Below are 23,098 nucleotides of genomic sequence, written 5' to 3'. Positions count from 1 at the left end.
CACAGTTCTTTCGAAAAAGGGTTTTTTTCCTCAAAAGAACCGCATCTAGAATACTTTCTTTTTCAAAAGAACCTCTTTCAAAAAAGCGATCGGAAGAAGATATGCAAATTCACACCGAATTTGCATACCTTCTTTCAAAAGAGAAAGCAAGTCTAGATGTGCCCTCAGGGTATGTCTACACTACCCTCCTAGTTCGAACTAGGAGGGTAATGTAGGCATACCGCACTTGCAAATGAAGCCCGGGATTTGAATTTCCCGGGCTTCATTTGCATAAGCGGGGAGCCGCCATTTTTAAAACCCCGCTGGTTCGAACCCTGTGCAGCGCGGCTACACGGGGCACGAACTAGGTAGTTCGAACTAGGCTTCCTAGTTCGAACTACCGTTACTCCTCATTCCACGAGGAGTAACGGTAGTTCGAACTAGGAAGCCTAGTTCGAACTACCTAGTTCGTGCCCCGTGTAGCCGCGCTGCACGGGGTTCGAACCAGCGGGGTTTTAAAAATGGCGGCTCCCCGCTTATGCAAATGAAGCCCGGGAAATTCAAATCCTGGGCTTCATTTGCAAGTGCGGTATGCCTACATTACCCCGCTAGTTCGAACTACGAGGGTAGTGTAGACATACCCTCAGTGATTAACGAAGCTCTTGGTGGTCAGGCCCAGTTAGCACGACGAGGCATCCTCTGTGGCCTAAAATCCACCTTTGCTCTCTCACCCAAGACTGGTGCCAAGAAACCAGCTTAGCTGGGCTACAGAACGTGGCCCTCAGAATGCACAACATAATGTTTCACTGCACTGAATAACAGAAAGACAAAGGCTCCCACTTACTGCTTTTCTCTCTCCCCACCCCTGTATTTATCATGATTAGTTGAGTTTATTGCTTCTAACTGAATTGCTTTGCCAAGTTTGCTGGGCACAGAACATCACACACGCATACAATCACCGTGTTAGTTTTTACATTATCGGAAATTATTTGTCAGAAAAAATGGAGTGTCTAAGTAGTAAATACTCTGGGCACACCCCCAAAACAAGCAATAAAGCAGTGTTTATAGTGCATTATATTAAGAGTTTACAGATTTGCTTTGATATTTGTAAAATGTGTCTGCTTTCTCTTACTGGTGCAAATCAGATGCAGATTTCATCCCCTCAGAAGCACCGAGCCATGCATTGCAAATGTAGCTAAAGACAGTAAAATGCACACAATCATTTTGTTTCAATGGGTATTGTCTCTCTCTATTTATATAAAAAAGATTTTCCTGAGAGGCAACAGAATCATATCATCATGCTCTCTCGAAAGTGGCCAGAGAGAGGGGGGTTGGTGAGCATAGTGAGCAGTGGGCTGAAGCCCCTAGTAAAATTAAAAATAAAAATCAAGGGTGAGATCCTCAGTTGACGACTTCCCTGGAATGACACTGACTTATGCCACCTCAGGGTCTGGCACCAAAGCTCAACACAAATCACCAATCCCTTATCTATCTTTATTCACCATGTACATTTGCACTAATCTCCAACAGAACTTTAAGCACGTACAGTGGAACAATACTGTGCTCTTCGCTAACGAAGACCTTTCTGGTTGGTATTATGCTGCACGCAGTGGCCACTTGGAACTACATAGTGAGAGCAGGAACAACTCTGGTTCTCCCACTCCTCAAGCACATTCCCGCAGTACTTGAGTTAAAGGAGAAGAAAATGTTACTCACCTTGTGCTGTAATTGTAGGGCTTCCATATGTTTCCCTATGAGCGCTCCACTTCAAGTGCACAAGTGCCTCTTGAACCCTTGATGGGAGATTTCTAGTTAGCTGTGCTTGTCCGGCCTGTGCATGCCTCCTTGTGGCAGGCAGACACCGAGGCTATATAGGGAAGAGTGGACAAACCACCTGTGTTCTTTTTCTACTCAGTCATCCTCTAAGGAACAACCAAAGCGAAGAGAAGGAGCTCAGGCAGTGGAGCACCCACAGGGACACATATCTTGAAGAACTACAGTTACTGCAAAGGGTAAGTGACATTTCCTACTTCTTCTAGTAGCATTCCTGTGGATGCTCCTCTTCCGGTGGCTTCTAAGCACTATCCCCAGAGAAGGAGAGGGACTTCAGAACAGGATCTAAAACTGTAGACGGTATTTCAGAGCCAAGTGCCACGCCAGATCTGACTACATGTTGCAGGGCATAATGATTTGAAAATATACGTGCTGAAGATCAAGACATGTCTCAAAAACTGGGATATTCTTAAAAAATGTAGTAGATGTCACTTGTAATTTGGCTGAAGATGTTCTCATGCCCTGGTGGAGGGTTGAACATCTGCAAACTCATAGCAAATACACTCAACTCAAGATAGACTAAAGCAGCGGTTCCCAACCTTTTCCAAATGGGGACCCATTTTGACAATTGAGGAAGACTTGGTGACCCAAGGCAATTAAAAAACGGGGGAACGAAAGGGGGTAGAGACACCTGGGAAGACACTTGGTGACCATTTTGAAATGTAATGGTGACCCATATTGTGACCCATAGGTTGGGAAACCCTGGACTAAAGGGAAGGACATAGCACTGGAATGATCTTGGCCTTTGATAAATCTTAGAGGTGTATGTCTATATGGAAGTAGGTGTCTTGCGGGTTGAGGGGCAAAAGCAAATCTCCTCCCACTAAACTAAGAATTATAGTTTCCTTTTGAGGCTTTATGAACTTAAGCAGTTGTCTTAGATCTAATAGTAGCCTCTAACTTCCATCCTTCTTTGGCGCTAAGAAGTTTTTTGAGTAGATTCTGTGAAAGGAAGGGGCTCTTTATTGCTCTTAGACTCTCACTTCTAGCTTTTTTGGATCTGGCTCCTTATATACAGTGTCCATGCTTCCCCTTTATTCCAGAGTCTTCCCAGAGTGCCCCAAAGGCACTTTGCAGAAGCAAGCCCTAAGGTGGATGGGGTTCTGAGTCCGTCCACAGACAGATGTACATGATCAGGTCTCATGGTCTTAGAAGGTGGTGGCAGGGAATGTTCCATCCTCAACAGTCTGAACATTATCTTTCTGTTCTTTCTAATGCTAGACATAAGAGCTAAATGAAAGGAGCTCTTCTGGGAAACATGAGACTCCTCCTGGAAATGTATACACTTGGGCCACATCTACATTAGAAAACTATTTTGAAATAACTAAATTCAACTTAACTCCCGATTTAACAAATTCAAAATAGCATGTCCCCACTATGGGGAAACCTTGAAAGTAGTCTGAGGCAGGCTTCCTTAATGTGGATGTGCTACCTCAACTTAAAGCCCCAGGAAGCACTGGGGAGTAATTAGTTCAAATTACTCTGGGGAGTAGTTATTTTGAAATAGTGGCACCAGTGTCGACACTAATGCTATTTCAAAATTAGCATTATTCCCTGAGAAAAGCAGGAGTACAGATTTTGAAATAAGTGGCCTCTTATTTTGAAATAACGGGCTTGGTAGTGGGGATGCACCAGACATACTCTACCTATGCTGGAGCTGCCTATGCTGGACAAGTCTACCAGGAGAAAGGTGAGCAGGAAAATTGTCCTCTCATCTACACTAACTATATTAATGCTAACAACCACACTAAACTAACTTTAAAAGAAGAACATAAAAAGGAAGGCCACATGTGGTCTAGGTGGACATGCTAGTATTTCATCTCAGGCCAAGATGGTAGAGAAGGACGTCAGGCCAGTTCGCCTACACACCCCTGAAGGCTCAGTATCTGCCATGAGGAGGCCTACATGGACCAAACGGGCACTCTAAGCTAGAAATCTCCAATCAAGGGTGTAAGGGACACTGTTCAATGAATTATCTTCATTAGCTTTTGCTGAATGATTCCTGATTCCACCCACTAGGGGCCAGTGCTTGTGGTTTTGAACATTCTCTATAAATTCCATACAGAAAACTACAGCAAAAGAACATTAAGGCTGACATGCCACACATTTGAAAGTTAGGAAATGCCAGTATTGAGGTTGTTTGTGAAGCTTTTATTTGGTCCCCTTGTGGATTTGCATTATTATATAGTCTTTAATTATATGATCAAATGCTTTTTCCACAGGACCCCTGCCTCACTCAGGATGGATGGTGCTCTGGGAATGAATCAGGTTTGAATTGTTAATTAGGCTTTTGTCCTGAGCTCCTTGTTCAGTCAGTCAAATCAACAACCAGAACAGGATCTAGAACACATGCATAATCCACACACCTACTGGGTGTGGTTCACTGTGCTACCTAGTAGCACCGAGACCACTTACAGAGAGAATAATGAATCTTCTCTATAGCTCTATCTAAGAACCACCTGACTTTTAGCTCAAGATGTAGAGGCTCATGTTCTAAGCTCCAGAGTTTCCAGGTTCGATTCTGCCTGTTGGCATTACACATGCACTGGCTTTTCCCTTTGCCTGGGGGTGTCACTCCCTGTTCAGCCCCAGGCCCCACCCTCACTCCATCCTTTTCCCTAGACCTCCTGCTCTCTCTCTTTTCACCCAGTTCTACTTCCTCCTCCGAGCACACCCTGTCCCTGCTTCTCCTCCTCCCTCCCAGTGCCTCCTGCACACCACAGAACTGCTTGTTGCAGTAGGCAGAAGGCACTGGGGATAAGGTGGGAGCTGGCTCCTGGGGGTGCTAAGCAACCGTTAATTTTTCCATGGATGCTCCAGGTGGAGCATGAAGTTGGCACCTATGATTCAGGACAAGGCCTAGACACATAACATGGCAAAATATTTAGATGATAAAGTTAAAGATACTAATAGTGTTAAGTGGATTTTTTCTCTCCTAAAAATTAATATATCTACAATTGGGAGATCTGAACTGAACTGAACAAGGGTTAAGGTAATCTTTATTGGCTCTCATTTTCACCATGGCTATTTTTCATTCAACAGACCATTTCATTTCCTGTCTTGCCTGTGTGAATTTTTTTGGACTGGGGACAACAGATCAGGGGCTCAGTTCATTATGGTCTTACACTGGATGTAGTGATTTACACCTGTGCACCAGAACTGCTGCATTGACTTTAGTGGTGCTATGCTGATTCATATCAGTTGAGACTCTGGTTCATTGAATGTAGAGTAGGTAAAAATTGTCACCATTCTGATTTAGTAGTGTCTGAATCTACCTCACACAGTTGGAAATGACCGTAAAATGCACAGGGAAGCTGAGAATCAGGCCCCAAATGTGAACTTTTGGCTAAGACGTCTAGAAAGCAGCTTATTCATATTTAAGATGATGGAAAGGCAGGTGAGGGAGAAGCAAAAATAATGGAAAAGGAGCGGTCTGACTTTGTTGCCCATGCAGGTGGTTTATTAGCTGTGTGAATTAACTTGGGTTACATTTAATTTAAATATTTAGTTTGTGTAAAAAAAGTGAGATAATTAAGAAGCTTGTACTTAATCAAGCTAATAACAAGAGCCAAACAGAAGACAAACCTGATAGTCTACATCCATGCTCCCATTAAAGGAGTATATCAGCAAGGAATTTGGTCGACTGTATTTTTTAAATTTTTGGTATTCTGTTGCAAACTTCACTGTTTCCTTCTAACTGTTTTGTTACATAGTTTATGAATCAAGGAAGCAAGCTGGTAAAATTAAATTTCCAAAGAATAGTTCTTCAAAATCTGATATGCAACCCTAAGAACAGTCCTCTGCAGTATTGCATCAATTACCTGTCATTTCAGGCTCCAGTCCTCACCCACATTGGTCTATGATTCTTGTAATCCAGGCTGTACAGGATGGCACTGAAACAGACATCAGCCTAAGTATTCTGCTAATGCACCACCATGAATCAGTTATGCACAGTTTGCATTCAATGTCCATGTAAGTTACTCGAGAAAATTGGTTTACATCCCTCAGCCAGGACTGCCAGCTTTCACCAAATGTAATTTATCAACATGGGTTCTTGGTGCAGAACAGGACACTCAGAATATGACGGGAGGAAGCAGAACAAATTGAGACTGAAAGCTAAAGAGCCTGGCAAAAATTAGGAACCCCCCCCCCAAATTTATGAGCAGTCCTCTCTGTCCACTACTGAAATATACCAAAACTCCTGGTCCTACATACTGAAGGTCAGAATGAGGCAGTCAGAATTTACACAGTAGATAAACCAAGATGACACTGATGCTGGCAGCATTACCAGGGTAATATTTTCAAAAGGACAAAAATGGTCTTGTTCAATTTCTCTGTTGTTCTTCTGCAACGACAGGCAAGTATGTCTTTGCTAGTGAGGACTTGCAAGTGAAATATTATTATGGTGCTCTATGAAAGTGGGGTTCTTCCAGAGGATAAACCTGTATCCCTTGAAATAAAGTAAAAGGGACACCAGACAATTCAAACTCCAGTGTAGGGCGTGATTCTCGTCTCCCATACGGCTTGCTCCTGCTGCCGTGGGAGTCCATCCTTGTAAACACTGGGAGCTGGATCTGGTCCCTGCACTGGTTTTACACTAGTACAGCTCCTTTGACTTCCATGGACACACTTATGATTTACACTGGTGGAAGCGAGATCAGAACCAAGCTTGGAGAGTGAACATGCTTTACTTGGAAATACACTGTGTGAAGGCAGAATTTGGCCCAATGGGCTCTCCCCAGATGTATCTTGCAGACAAGCAGCTGTGATGTTTTCCCACGCATTGAAAATGCATTAACTCTGAGTGAGTCTGGACTGCACTTGTGTTCATGACAAAAGCAAACACCATGCACGTTTTGTCTGATTTTGAATATGGAATCCATCAAGACAAAGATCTTACCTGCTTCGAAGCAGCAGTGTCCCTGTGCCCTACACACTGATAGAGGCTAGTCAATGTGACATAGTGAACAGAGTGTGTAATAATAATAATGGGAGTCCTGAGCAACACTGATTGTACAGGCAGAAAGGTGATAATGGGCTCAGCTCTGCTGTTAAATAGTTAAAACAAATAGTTAAAATGAAGTTAAATGATAGTTAAAATGAAGCTGGTAAGCCAGTTCTGCTTTCTGTTTTTCCCTTTGATATTTCCATGCCCTCTGCTCCTTGTTTCCCGCCCTCCTCCTTTTTTTCCTTCCCCCTCTCCCTTCTTCCCTATTTATTTTGGGTCTGCACATCCTAAACTCAAAACTCTGGTCATCTGAAGAAGTGGGCTGTGCCCACGAAAGCTCACGATACCATCTATATGTTTTGTTATTCTATAAAGTGCTACCAGACCATTTGTTGAAATACTATAGTTATTTAACAGCAAGTAGCCACACTGCATTACAGTTAAGACAGGAAGGCTGTGTCTACATTGGCCCCTATTCTGTAATAGGGATGCAAATGTAGCACTTTGGAATAGGCAAATCCGTGGGGGATTTAAATATCCCCCGCGGCATTTGCATTAACATGGCTGCCGCTTTTTTCCGGCTTGTAGATAAGCCGGAGAAAAGCACCAGTCTGGACGCGATCCTCCGGAAAATAAGCTCTTTTCCGGAGAATCTCTTATTCCTACTTATCTACAAACCGGAAAAAAGTGGCAGCCATGTTAATGCAAATGCCGCGGGGGATATTTAAATATCCCCCGCGGATTTGCCTATTCCAAAGTGCTACATTTGCATCCCTATTACGGAATAGGGGCCAATGTAGACAAAGCCGAAGTGTCTTATTCAGCTAAAACTGCCGGGGGAATGTTAGACAGAATATAATTACTCATTGAAACCAGGGTACTGGGGCTAATGAAATTTGACTTAGGAAATTTAAACAGCTCAGCACCTGAAAGATGGCACCTCAGCACAGCAGTGTCTTGAGCTTAGGCAGGGATCCAATATTGACTCAGAAGGAATCATATCATTTACCGAATCATTAATCTCACTTCCTGTAACATCCCTCCAAGTACAGATCCTGCCTGGCTTAAGAGATCTGGTGCAGGCAAGGAGACACAGTGACCAGCTTTTATCTTCCAGTTCAGTCTTTATGAAGTTGTATCTGCTATAAAGTCCTGGTTCCAAATATTTTCATATAAATAGGTAATAATTATCTTATTCCTAATCCTCCTCATTGTGGGACTTTATACAGACAAAATCTGTCTTACAACAAACATTTAATATATATTTCAGTGGAGAGCTGCACACAGCCTAGACCATCTATATACATGTGTGTATTATAGAGGCATTCCTTACAAACCAGGGATGGTTTTGCTGTTTATGTCATTTCCCCGCTCACCACCTCCTGGTTAGACTTTCCGTAAGGGAGACCAACATGAAGCTCTGGTGAACGAAATCCTCTTTATGAGAAAACTTCCTTGCATTTCATTTGTACATATTTGATATAAAATGTTAAGTTTTCTATTTCTAGAAACATAATACAACTCTAGGAAAAAATAATTATATTAACATGCAATAGAAAATGTTCATTTCTCACATCTCCTTTTTTGTGTCTACTGTATGTAAAACTCTAATTTCCAGCAGATAACATACAGGCAGTCCCCGACTTACGCGGATCCGACTTATGTTGGATCCGCAGTTACGAACGGGGCTCGCCCCGGAGGACATGAACTGCGGGACCTCGCGGTCCTGCCGCCCGTGTACTCCGGGCTTTCTCCGCGTCTCCCTGGTCTGCAGACCAGGAAAACGCGGAGCAAAGCTGCGGAGGGGCTCGGGCAGCAGGGCAGCCCAGCGCCTGGGCTGCCCCGCTGCCCGAGCCCCTCCGCAGCTTTGCAAAGCCTCGGGGAAGCCGGCAGTGGGACAGCCCAGGCGCGCCTTGGCTGCCCTGCTGCCCGAGCCCCTCCGCGGCTTTGCAAAGCCTTGGGGGAAGCCGGCAGCGGGACAGCCCAGACACCCCGCAGCTGTCCCGCTGCTGGCGTCCTCCGAGGCTTTGCTCCCCGTCTCCCTGGTCTGCTGGTCTGACGGGGAGCAAAGCTGCGGAGGACCCAGGCGGCGGGACCATGGTGCGTCTCGGTCCGCCGCCCGCGTCTTCCTGGTCTGCTGGGGTGGGGATGGGGGCGCAGCTAGTACGCCCCCCCCCCCACAGTTTCTCCGGACGCCTGTGGCAGAGAAGCTGGGGTGCTGCCGGTTGGTCCCGCAGCGCCGCTCAGGGCTCTACTGGACCAACCCGGCAGCACCCCAGCTGCTCTGCCCCAGGCGTCCTGATTCAGCCGCTGCTGGTCAGTTTCAGCAGTGGCTGAATCAGGACGCCTGGGGCAGAGCAGATGGGGTGCTGCTGGGTTGGTCCAGTAGTGCCGAGGAGCGGCGCTACTTGAGCAACCCAGCAGCACCCCAGCTGCTCTGCCCCAGGCATCCCCAAGTCAGCTGCTGCTGAAACTGACCAGCGCTGACTACAGGAAGCCCGAGGCAGAGTTGCTCTGCCCTGGGCTTCCTGGAATCAGCTGCTGATCAGTTTCAGCAGCAGCTGACTTGGGGACGCTTGGGGTTCTTAAGTTGATTCTGTATGTAAGTTGGAACTGGCGGTCAGTTTCAGCAGCGGCTGAATCTGGACGCCAGTTCCGACTTACATACAGATTCAACTTAAGAACAAATCTACAGTCCCTATCTTGTACGTAACCCGGGGACTGCCTGTACTTTACAATGTGATTTGATTCTCGAAAGACCTTACCCCCTCCCCAAAGATACTTCAATATTGCTCAAAGAAAACACTGTCAATGAAATTAAAAGGCTGCAAATACATGTTGGAATTAATGACTCGGCATATGCCCTTTACTTTCCAATTAAACCAACCTCCCACGTAACAGAAACACTTAATGAGAGTGAGTTCCTCATGGCCCACATACAAACATTAGGAAGCAAGACTTCCCTGACATATGCAATATCCAACAAAAGATTACTCACTGTACAGCCTCTCAGTGGGGTCACCATATTAGAATGGATTTTTCACTTTAGAGTCCAGCTCTGCAGAAACTGCTATAAAAACTGGGTGTTTCCTGGGTTTCAAAAGGTGAATAAAAAATACTAATAGATTACATATTGACAAAAAAAAAAAAGACATGAAAGATAACTTGGGAAAATATTCCAAGTATTTCCTGGTCATGTAACAAGGTCCAAAGCAGAAAGGGAGGCCAGTGGTGAAAATTATCTATGGAGAATTGAGCTGATCATTTTTACAGCATTTATGAAGAAAAATCTAAGCTGAACTGTAGTCCACTTGCTTTTCTAACTAGACTACAGAATGGGTCTCATTCACCAAGGCACTATTTCAGTTTCATGGTGATGACTCTAATGGTGTTACACAGGCGTAAAAGTGAAGTAGCCGGTTGGTAAATTAGACACTGTGTGCTTTGCTTTTCCACTGTTAGTTACTTCCCCTCAGTAATGCAGTCTATTGCTCCAATTCCCAACTCTACCTTTTCTTCTGCAAAGCCTTCCCTTGCTCTCTTCTCAGAGTGAGGTCCACTTTCACTGACAACCTCTGCCTGTTTTGTACTATGCAAACAACTGCAAAAGCAGCTGTAAACTCATCTTCACTAGCCAGTTAAGCTTGGTTTATGGCTGCATTGCCTGAGCAGAGCGACACAAAACAGCCAGATCTTTCAAGTGAATCATGGCCTGTGAGGTTTATTCCATCTTTGTTTGAAGTTTTATGGCCCATTGATTGTATTAGTCTGCGGTAGTGCGTTACCATCCTGCTCTCCATTGCCTGGCCCCATACATATTCACATACACCTGGGCACAATCAGTGTAAAGCCCTCTCACAGGAGAATGTAGCTCTTACTGAGAGGATTAAGGAACATTTTTCTCAAATGCTCGGAGGATAAGAAGCAATAATTGTAACTATTCTATCAGGCTTATACATTCCAATAATGAATTTAGCAATGTTCTTCCCATCCGGTTATTCATTAGAGAATTTCTTTGTATCACAGAATTACAGAAAGAGCAGGAAAACACACCTGAGTCACTGAGACTCTGTCAGGGCAGGATTTTTCCTTCTAGCACATTTTCCTTCCACCTCTTCATGTGGTGGAGTATTTCAGAGTCTAATATAGCTCACTGTCAAGATTTTTTTTTGGCTATTCAGCTTAAGTTTTCCCTCATGTAATTCCCATTACTTCCAGCTATGCCTCCTTGGACCACTTTAAATAATTCTGTTCCATCCTGGCTGCTAGTGTTCATGTACTAATTCAAACTCACAGGTGTTCCTTAGTTGCAGCTGAGACGCCAAGGAATATATTAACCCCCTGATCCTCTGACTTTGTATGTGCAGACCGCTGTTCTCACATAACACAGCACTGGGGCTCCAGGCAGGCAGGCCATTTGTGCACAAGAAGTTGCAATTTTGGAGCCTTAGTTTGTTAATATTACTTCATTAGTCAGCCCCACTTACCATTTTAGTCTCTCTTTTTGGAATTCCTTTTGGTTTGTCCGTGTCCTTCTGTTAAGGAGATACTCAGAAGTGAGTGTAGCACCACAGGAACCTTCACACCTGTGCATACAGAGCTATTAACTCCCTGCTTCATGACATGCTTCTTCACAGCTGCTCAAAATTGCATTTGCCACCATTCTGCACTGCAAACTCCAACCCAATTTGTTTTTCTTGTTATTCTTAAGACTCTTTCATCATTCCTGTTTTTCAATTTCTCTCTCCCACTGAATCTCTGTGGGGTGTGACTTTCTCAAAGTTGAATCACAGTTTGTTGTTTTGCCCACCTTCCTGGTCTCTCTCGGTCTCTTAAATATTATTTGCTTGTTTTCACCCATGATTTGCAACCTTTTCTACTTTAGCATCACCTGTGAATTTCACAAATGTTAGTTGTTGCCTGTCTCAGACAATCTTCCGATTCTCTTTCTGGGCTGACTCTAGACATTCATGTTACCTCTCTCTTCAAACTAGCCTCAGTGGCAATATGCTCTTCTTTTAGGGCTAGTCTGTGATTAAGTCTTCAAGGGAGGCTGTGTGGGAGACAATCTGCCAACAGCTCTAGGAGATGCAGAGATGAAACATGCTGTCCCATGCTTTGGGAACCATGGCCCTGCCTCATTGCAGTGGCTTTGCCTTCGGAACCAATCCTGGTGCTCTCAAAGCAGGAACTCTGCTTGGTCCTGAGCCTCAGGCATGCAGTGGGAAGCAGCCAGCTCATTTGTGCAACTGCCAGACAAATTCTAGGCCTTAATAAATGATGTGCTCATAGCCAAGTTTCATAGGGATCACTCTTAAGGCTCCATGGCTACATCTACATTGGCATGGTCTTGTGCAAATACTTTTAACACAAGAATTTTTGTGTTAAAGTATTTGCGCAAGAGAGCGTCTACACTGGCCTCTTGCACAAGAACAGTTGTGCAAGAGGGCTTATTCCTGAGTGGGAGCATCATAGTTCTTGCGCAAGAAGCACTGATTTCATACATTAGAAGGTCAGTGTTCTTGTGCAAGAACTCCCCAACTAGTGTAGACAGGCAGCATGTTTTTGCGGAAAAGCGTGAACTTTTGCGCAAAATCATGCCAATGTAGACATAGCCCATGTGTTAATGGAGAATATAAATGGAAGTGAAATAATTTAATTTGCATAGAGCAAATTAACCTAAATTTGACTTACACAAATAAGCCATAGAATATGAAAACTAAAGGACAACTAATTAACAATGCATTTTTCACACAGCTGTGATCTAAAAATTTTAAGTTCCAGAGGGAAGCATAATAATTGGTGAGATTTTGGATAACTACATTTGCCCAAATTGCATTCTAGATTCATGTGTGTCACTTTCAGAAATATTCATGCTCTCCCCTGTATACCGTTCAAGGGTTACTTTGCTTATTTTTGAGGCTCCTTGTTAAAATGAAAAAACAGAAATGGACAATAAACATTTTGTGAAAGGCTAGGGTGAGATGATCAGTTTTCAGATCTAAGAATGTGCGCATGGAAGTGCAATCCTCTCTACGTTTCTTGTCTTGTCACTAATTACAGCAATTCATGTAAGATGATAAACATTCTGGAAAAGTTTAATAAAAATAGAGAGAGAATAAAAGCAATGGCTTTAGTATCAAAACCCATTCTGGACCTCCTGTACCAACAGATATCCTTCCTCTCAGAAACCGCTGGCGATGACAACTTGCTCTTCCTGAAAAAACTTCTAGGTTTTGGTGTATAAATACATTGCCTAACCCTGTCAATGGGCCAGGAATGGCTGCTGTCCAGAAGGGGCAGGGAGCAAGCCAGACCACTCAGTATGGGTAAAGGCTTTATGGGCAACCCTTGTCCCTATCATGATGGATACCTCATCAGAGCAGAAATCCCTACATGCAGATTCCAGGGCATCTACCAATAGCGGCATGGCTAACTTCTGTAATGGTAGCATTTGGTTTCCCCAGCATGATTGTACATTTTGATTCCCTCCAAGGGTATGTAAACTAGGCTACCCGACATAGTCAAAGAAGCCGGGATTTAAATATCTCTGGCTTCATTAAAATAAACATGGCCGCCGCGCTGTGCCGGCTCAGCTGATCGTTGTCACAGCGCATGAGTGAAGATGTGGATCGCTCAACAAGGGAAGCCTTTGTCGACCGCTCCGTTATGTCTCGTGAAACAAGGTTTACAGGAGTGGTCGACAAAGGCTTCCCTTGTCGACCAATCCGTGTCTTGACTCGCACACTGTGCCGACGATCAGCTGAGCTGGCATAGCGTGGCAGCCATGCTTATTTTAATGAAGCCGGGGATATTTAAATCCCGGCTTCTTTGACTATGTCGGGTAGCCTAGTTTACATGCCTCTGTCAGCAAAGGCATGTAGTCTAGACATACCCCAAATGAAGTCAAGCCATAAGGCCATGCACTACCAGTGGTCCAATAAGTAACAAAATACCATCTAGACATTTTATTAGTTTCTAAGGCACTGCGAGACTATTTGTTAATGTCTATGGTTGTTTACCAAGGAATTTTAATCCTTTACCTTGAGAAGCATGAATTGTCTATTCATCTTTCAGAAGCTGCAGCAAGACCCAGCTGAGAGCAAACATTGCATTCTGTGTGCAAAGGGAATTCTGGAGGTTCAGGGGCAGTATGCTGGGGAGCTTCAGGTTATCTGTAGCCATTTTCCATGCACATCACTGGCTTCCCATCATGCTGTGTAAGTGGGGGGGTCATATAGGCCATAGACAGTGATAACTGACAGACATACATATTATATACAGGGCCCTACCAAATTCATAGGCCCTGTGAGTCAATTTCATGGTCATATGATTTAAAAATTGTAATTTTCATGATTTCAAGCTATTTAAATCTAGAATAGTTATTGGCCCAAATTTGGTTGATGAGATAAGTGAGGCACTGATGAATAGTCCCTTTTTCTTTTGTATGCTTTTAAAACAAGGGTCAAGATTTCCCAAAGAGACTATGATTTTTGGTGGCTCACCTTCTGGGTGCTGATCACCCACTCTCTGCAACAAGCAGACCCCTTCAAAGCACCTCAAGGTGGATGCCATTTCACAAATACTTTCCTCCTAACCTACTGAATTCCTTAAAGTAACATAAATAACTTCCCACAGACATACAGAACTAAAAGTATACATGGGACTGCTGGAAAAAAGTGTCGGAGTGTGTACTATGGTAACAGCACATGAGCTAGGAAATGCTCTCACAGAAACTGGACACTGTTTTCTTTTTAAAGAACAGAGAAGGAAATTGCCATCACATTCCTAATGCTTATGTTTATTATGAAAGTGTCTCCAAATTAAAATCGTTCACAATATCGTTCCATATGAAAAATAAAACCCAAAAACAAAACACAAAGTAACTTCTAAAGTTTTACACAATATCTATGCATAAAGGAATTCTAACTACTTAATATATCACTGTATTTCAGACAGTGGAATTCTAACATTGTATTTCTGAGAGAGTTGCTCAAGCACAGAGCAGTCATGAAAACACAGATGAAATTGTGTCGTCCATCCCACCCTGACTCACTGCAGATAAAAGAGAATGTATATGTTATATGTATAACATAACATATAATGTGTATGAAAATAAAGCCTTAGCATTCGCAGTCTGAGCTAAAGGGACTCAAAGGTCTATGGGACCTAGAATTTATGTGTTTTTCCATAGTTCACTGTAGACCAGTAAAGATCCATAGAACATTATGGATCACTTTGGTTTACAGTTTGACATGTCTGATCAGTAAAGCTTTATGCTTGATAGGGTTCCAAAATGTCACACTGTAGTTTCCTCCATTATTAGAACTGGAAGCTATTTCAAAAATGTAGAATTCAGTACAGACACACTCAAAAACTGTGTTTTCATTGCAACTACAGTCAGAAGCCTCCACAATGTAAAAGCTGTGTATGTATGTCAACTTTTTGAAACTTCCATCATTGTTCAAAAAAAAGAAAAAGTTGTCTTTGTAAAATTCCCATTAGGTCCTATTTCTAAATCAAAAACACTCAAAGCATATAAATAATACAAATTGATTTTGCTTTGTGGTTTCAAGGCAACTGTAATTTACAGTACACTGTAAAGTTGGGCCCATTCTGATCTATGTTACAATGAAGCGTAGAAAGTTTTCAACAGATACTCTCACACAAATCTCGCAAGTAGTAGCTAACTGGAAATATACAAAGAATGAACTTTAGCAAATACGATTTTTTTAAAAATATCAAAGTATCAATAGTAGAAAATCAATGGCATCCTCTCTTTCATTGAGAATTACAGGAGGTTGGAATAATGGTGTGAAGTTTTGTGAAATGAATAATACAAGCATTGGATTTCTAACTAGAAAATTCTGTGAAGTATCTAGCCAGACACTCATCTTGATTATCAATGTCATTTGGTTGCAGAGCAAATTTTTTTTGCAATAGTATCATGTTCATACCCACATAGTGACTCCTGATAGACTCAGATTTAACATAAGAGCCACCTGAAACTATGCGAAGCTTTTTGTGCACATGGTTGGTTATCTAAAAAGGGGGTTTGGCATTAGTGACTATGCTCAATGTTCACAAAGATTTAATGCCAGGCTGAAGTACTCCTATTTGGATGCATATAGAGGGAAGCTGTGGCCTACTATATCTCTGTTGGAAACATTAAGTGGAATAATCCATAGAAAGATCTACAAAATGGCAACAAGGAAGCAGCATGAGTCACTTTTTGGTATTTTAAGAGCTGACACTACATAACCTTGATCGAGACACAGATGAATCTAAATTCCACACCCATTTGTTTGATAGGCTGAATCTTCAGCATATTGAAGGACACTCTGCATTTGAGTAAAACTGTGTGCTTTCCTTTTTTGTATATTGCATGGCAATGCTAAAAAAATAGTAAGTGCAACAAGAACTGAATTTTAGATTACTGTGTGTCAAGGATAATTAGAAACAGAAAACAAATTCTTACTATTTGCTAATAAAGCCTATATGGTGCTTTTTTCATTTTTCTACTTACCTATTCTGACAACAGTGTCTCAAAATGTACTACAAAAAAGGAAGCATAGGCTTTGAAGTGAGGCAAAAATGATAAAGAGCTCATCAGAAGGCAAAGAGCTTGAAAATACTAATATATAGTTGGAATACAAATTCTTGTTTCTATAGGAACTGGATAATGGTGCTGAGACAAGTATTGATGTATACAGCCTTCCAATCCTTCGCAATTATACAGAGCTGTGTGAACCATTTTCAGTTCAAATCTCTTTACAAGTTTTGTGAACTATATGATTATCCAAAAAAACTCCAAACCATCCATCAAAAGTGTTCCATCCACATTACAACCTCTCTCGATGAAAAAACATAAGCACGGGTTCAAATACAAAATATTTTGAATGTTTGCCGCTCTCTTTTTGGAGTGAAACACTGCTCCCCTGCAAAGGCGGAGTCAGAACTGCTTTGACTCCTGTTAATTGATGAAAGGACTGAGAACAATACTATAAAGCATGTTCAACAAAATCTTTTGAACCTGTCCAATACGGATAGGAGAAATGTGCTGATTTTCCCAAGACTCTCAATTACTGTGGATTGATTAGTGATTGCTAGTAAAGCTCTTGATGCATCCGATCCCCATCCCTATTTTTCCAGCTACCCACTTTTAATATCACATCTTCCTCATACAGATAAATCTTCACTAAAGTCCCATTTCATGCTACTAATAGGACTCAGAACGTTCAGGACAGCTGGAGTGGATTGATAATGAAATGAGTGGGATACACTTGATGTAAAGGCCAAATTGCAATGACACTTGCATGACTGTACAGGAGGGGAGATGGGATTTCTGAAGGTAAGTAATGTCTGTGCAAGATACTGATGTGGTGTTGATGTCATATGTACATTGCTATTTTATAAAAAAGATTGCAACCTTAGGGGAAAAAATGAAAAATTTACCAGCATTCTAGAACTTTGGGGTTTCAAGAATTCCCAAACTTTGTGTACGTCTAGACTACAGGCTTTTGTCGACAGAAGTTTTGTCGACAAAAAGCGTCTAGACTACATCCAGTTCTGTCGACAAAGCAAGCCGCTTTGTCGACACGACAGAACTCTGTCGACAAAAGGCGTTATTTCCTTGTAGAATGAGGTTTACAGCCACCGACAAAACTACTGAGTTCTGTCGACGTTATGTCGACAGAACTCAGCAGCAGTATAGACGCAGGTATAGTTTTGTCGACAAAAGTCCACTTTTGTCGACAAAACCCTTTAGTCTAGACACACCCTTTCTGAGACATCCTACTTCCTACACTCGTCTTTGCATAAGGAACATAACATCAATGTCTAAACCTTTATTCTGAATGGTAATCTTGGCAGCTGGTCTTTCAGAGATTATATTTTTAATTCACTACATACTTCAAATACAGTTTCACTATAAAAGCTCTCTCTAATAATCCCAACATCAGTGTATCATTTCAGATTTTATATGGAGAGTATTTTCTGTACAGACTATTACATCTACCTTTCCTTCCATCTTTTCTGCTCTGCAATTATTCTTGCATTTATCCTCCCTGCAGCAAAAGGGCCATTTTTACTCTTGATGTTTTGCCTTTTCTATCTCACATTTTTGGCTAGTACAAAGGGCCTTTGCACATAATGATGGTTCCAGAGACTTTCAAGCACCATCACAAAACACTAAATGGGTAAAGGGATGGGATAAATATCAGTCTTTCAAAAGAAATAAATGGTCTTGCCACCTTTTTCAGGACCATTCATATGGAATAAAGCCACTAATAATATTCTATAGCCTGAGAAATCATCTGTGTTTTGATACTTGCATAGGTGTGAGGAAACAAAAGTACTTTCTGCCTCACAGTGCTCCTGATGAGGATGGCACTCTCACTCCTGGTAACACCACAGATGATTTTTGTTTCTGCTTTACTCCTGACTGCCTCCTAAATTTCTTTGGTCTATATGCACATTGCTTCTGTGCACACATATTCAACACTGTTGAAGAGCAGGATGCATAGAGATTGTTCTCCAGAAATACTCCTCCTGCTGGTGCTGCCATTAATAAGCACAGAACATAAAAGAGATTCTTGCAATACTTCACCCATGGATTTTCTAGAAATCGAAGATCATATGAAAAAAGGGAAAGTCTATTCCTACTCTCACCGACTCCTTTCCAGGCACAGTTTGCTGCTACACATAAATCTCAGATTGAATAGAAGAGCAAAATTATTATACAGCCATTCTATGCTTTATTTCTCAATTCAATAAAAAATCCTGAAGCACCCAAAAAAAAGTTGGCTATGAATAAACTTCTCCTGCTAGTGCAGAACATTCTGCGGTCTCCCTCTTTCTATTTGACAAGAGTGATAAGCACAAGACCTCCACTGTCTGTTGAAGCTGCTGTTTTGTCATTGGGCTGCTGCTCTCATCCTTCCCTGCTCAGAGGAGCAAATCGTCAAGTTCAGGAATGAATTCTGGATTCACAACAATGCACTCATCAAATTCAAACACCACTTTTCTGACACTAGATCATCTCTCAGCATGAAATCTACGCAAGAAACTAAAGTCTGTAGAGTTAAAATTTGCAAAGCAGAACTAACCTGCAAATTTGAGTTTATCATAGCTATTGATATAAGGTATCTTGGGTATTTGCACAAGTAATCAAGTCTATCCTAATGCAATTAACCACCAATTGAGTTTAAAACAATGCTAAATTAATACCCTACGGTAACCACAGATTTGTCTGAATTGCTAATTGACCACATTAGACACAATTTAAAATATTAATCCATAATTTTAAAACTTTACATTGGGGAAATGGCCACTGTGATTTCAGAGGTGATATCAAAACTAGCACTTTAAAACACATAGATAGCAAAACTATCTGGAGCTGAGCTAGAATCTGTAAAAGCCATGTTATAGCTTACTGCAAGTGATAAAAATCAAGCAGACTACTACTTATAGAAGACTGGGCAACAGCAATAGGAATGGACGGAAGAGATCTTAGAGTGTCAGTCTCCACCGCTGAGAATCTAAAGAGCCGAAGAGTAAGGACATGTCCTTTTGTCCCTAAGCCCCAAAATATATTCAAAATAAATAATATTCTAAGACAGTACAAATAAAAATACTGCTCCCATAGTGTCAATTACATACACATACAGCATGCCTACATATACAGAATGGTGTGTCTCTTCATTCACAAACAGGAAATATGGCAGTGCACTATCAGTATGCTTTGATACTCCTAATTTTTTTTTCTGATTCTGAGATATATGAAGAAACCGCATTCACAATTTATTATTTACTTCTAGTAGTAAACAGTTCACTTTGTTCATATTTCATGTGTTAGCTCAAGGATTAATGGTCCTCTGAACAAGTGCTACCAGTAAGATATCCATTTGTTCCATTGGCACCACTGGTCCCATTCGTGGCGGTAGCGTTGTGTGGATTCTTTGGACGAGGTACTGAATCTTCCTCATCTGAACTGGACTCAACATCACTTCGGTCATCCTTTGCTACCTGAAAAATGTGAGAGAAGGAGCATGTTATAGGCTACTGCATGACAACATGATGAAGCACCCATTACTTTACACCAGAATTAGAAAAATTAGAGCCTGAAAGTCTCTTCAATCTAAACTTTAAAAGAGGGCTTAGCCCTGACATGCTTTTGTGCCTTCCTAGGCACTCTTAAGCACTGAAGGGCACAGCACAAAAGCTACTGGTTCACACCTATCACCAGGACACACACGTGTTAGTGTTCAGAAGTGTGCACAAAAATGTTTGCATGTAGGCCATTTGGAATTCTGGCTCTTTACACCATCCAGTCCATCTCCTTGCTGATGCAAGATTATGCTTTACAGTGCTTCTTCTGTTACTTGATCCAGTGTAAAATGTCTCAAATGATAAAGTTTCTACTACTTCCCTTGGCAGACAATTCCACAGCCTAATGGATCAAAGAATCAAAAATGAGTTATCACTTTCTTACATTTCCTCACACCAATTCATCAGAGGCCATTTGGGCTTAAGGACTGGATTGAGCATCAGGAAGCCAGGATTCTTTTCCTTGCTCTGCCACTGACCAGCAGCAAGTCACTTCACCTCCATCTCCATCAGATACTTACCCTCCTTGGCAAAGTTCTTTGAAGGTGATGATTGAGAATCATTACAGGAAAGAGCTGGGCATTATTATTATTAATTCTAGTTTTGTCCCTGGCAGTTCCTTGAGAAATTCCTCTTCTCCTCAGTTGTACTCCTCAAATGTATGACTTCAGCCAGAGAGCATATGATATAATGTGGCTCAGCCAACAAGGTAGAGAGTAAATAATATTACAGCTAGGCAACATGAAAGAAAAAATTGCCGTCACTGCCCTGTTTCAGGGCATGTGTGTTTTCTCTGGTAGAGAGGAATGCAGTGCCAGCATGGACAGCAAGCCATGAGAGGGCAAATCAGGGAAGGTGTATAAGGTCCAGCCATCAGGCACTAATGAGAAGAAGTCTGCCAGCCAACAGTGGTGTGCAACTTTCAAGTTTTCCTTCCATGTTTGGTTCTATTAATATATGGACATGTATTAAGCAACCACCTATGCTTAGAAACATGGATACTAGCTTTCTTCAGTGTGATAAATTCGTATGAATTGGTTGGGGGAAAATAACAGCTGAAGAAATTATTTATCTGAAATGTTTACAGTGCTCTTGGGTAAGAAACTTACCTCTACTTGTTTCAGTTTTTACAGGGTTCCTTCCGCGTTCTTGGAGAAGTACTGATTATCTCCCCATCTGTCCCCTCTTAATAGCCCAACTGCTTTGAAGGCTCAGAGAGCAACCATCATCTTTGCAATTAAGAATGACTGACATGACTCCCTTCAGACCATGTTTGTTAATTGGCCAACAGAGACTAACAGCGCTAGGAACACTTGGGAGTTCAAAGTATCTGCTAATAAGTACACTCCCTAATGCCAACATCCAACAGTGCTGCAATGATGGACCTTTAAAAATCAGACTTCTGCTCAAGTCAGAATTTTGATTTTATGCTCCCCAATGAAATATTATTATGGACTCTTTCACATAATATGGGGAACTAATATGTTAAAGCTCTTGAAATAAAATGATACACTTTGAATTGCACTTTAGCCAAACACAAGTTATGTGCTCAATACCGAGGTTAGTGGGTAAAATGAGTGGATGATTTCAAAACTAGCAGTTCGTTTAACTCTGTAGCAGTAACAATAACTTAACAGTTTTCTTTGAGGGAATTATTTTAAATTCAATTCTTTAGTTAACTGACATGCACGGAAATACACAACCAGAATGGTGCCAGAGCAGAGGGTTAGGCTACTCTATAGTTTATTATGTTTATTGGTATTAAAGTAGCTAGACCACCCCCACCAGGACTGGAGTCCTTTGGAGGTTAGGCACTGCCAGTGCTTAATTTGTAATGAAAGAATTGCTGGGGCTCACACAATTTTTACTTTCATGACAAGCCTAGGTGTGCTGGGGCCAGGCACACAAATGGGGGAGGAGACAAAGAGAACAACTTCCCTGGGGCCCAGCGATTCAAAGGGGCCAAAGGTTACCACCACCAGGTGGCAGCTGGAGTCGTGGGACTTTAAAATGGCTGCTGGAGTTCCGTTCCCTGCTCTAGAGCCCTGGAGCTCTAGAGGACTGGGGCAGGGGCAGGGGCAGGGCATGATCTGGGCAGCGCTAAGGGCTGTCTATTCCTGGCCCACCCATTCCCAGAGCATAGAGCCACTCCCCACCTTGCCCCGGGACCTGGCGAATCTGTCAGCTCTCCTGGGTGGGGCTCAGCCTTGGCAACTAGGGTTGCCAACTTTCTAATAGCACAAAAATGAAACACCATTGCCTCACCCCAACCCACTACTTCAAAGAGGTCCCTCTGTCCCTTCCCCCTTCTTTGAGGCCCTGCCCCTTCTTTGAGGCCCTGCCCCCACTCACTCCATTTCCCCTCCCTCCATCGCTTGCTCTCCTCCACCCTCTCTCACTTTCACTGAGTAGGAACAGGGGTTGGGACGCAGGACGGGGTGTGGACTCTGGGATAGGACTGGGATGAGGGATTTGGCGTGTGGGAGTGGGATCTCAATTGGTGTCATAGCGAGCCTCAGGCAGGCTCCCTGACTGATTTAATTCCATACTGCTCATGGATGCAGCCAGCATGTCCAGACCCTTTGCAGAAGGGCTACGTGGAAGCTGCAGAGGTGGTTCTGGGATGGGGCCAGTGTGCTGTGGTCGCCGCTCCACCTAGGAGCCAGATAGAAATGCTGGCCACTTCTGGAAGCTGTGCAGAGCCCAGGGAGGCAGAGCCTGCCTCAGCCCTGCTGTGCCCCAGCCAGCAGTGCACCCAGAGCCTTTTTGACTGGGCATTCTGGTTGAAACCAGAGGCCTGGCAACCCTACAGGTAAGCAATGGCACAAATTAAGCACTGGACATTGCGCAGACACAAAGTTAGAAAGAGACCCTGCCGCTAAACACAGCCTATGCGAGAAGCAGGTGTAACAACGAGAAGAGGTAGGATGGAACATAGGGAAAAACAAAACATAGATTTGAATAGCATCTGTCTTTCACACAGCAGAATCAGAGAAACTTACATGCAAAAGGTTCCACTTCCCAGCCTTCCCGGACAGCACAAGGAAAAGGATAAACAAGTAGAATAAGAAAGTCACAGGGATGTTGGTGTGACATCACTGGCTTAAGTGAAACAGGATCACTGAGGGTTAGAATTGCGAAAGCAGAGGTGTCCCAGCTGTGACCCTCAAACTAAATACAGACAATGGCAGTACATATCTTTAATACAGAGAGCACAGATGATATAAGGGG

The 23,098-nt window shown here is 42.6% G+C and overlaps 1 protein-coding gene across 1 annotated transcript in view; it reads right to left on the bottom strand.

Annotated features, from left to right (window-relative positions):
- Positions 1 to 14,540: 14,540 nt before the first annotated feature.
- Positions 14,541 to 23,098, bottom strand: part of CERS6 (ceramide synthase 6) — a 261,049-nt gene continuing 252,491 nt past the window's right edge. The window contains exon 10 of the mRNA XM_006135774.4: positions 14,541 to 19,786. Within this exon, the coding sequence (XP_006135836.1) occupies positions 19,625 to 19,786 (162 nt within the window). The 3' untranslated portion in view covers positions 14,541 to 19,624. The remainder of the gene's footprint in view (positions 19,787 to 23,098) is intronic.

The sequence above is a fragment of the Pelodiscus sinensis genome, chromosome 7, assembly GCF_049634645.1.
Source record: "Pelodiscus sinensis isolate JC-2024 chromosome 7, ASM4963464v1, whole genome shotgun sequence".
NCBI lineage: Eukaryota > Metazoa > Chordata > Testudines > Trionychidae > Pelodiscus > Pelodiscus sinensis.
This window is presented reverse-complemented; position numbering and strand designations above follow the sequence as displayed.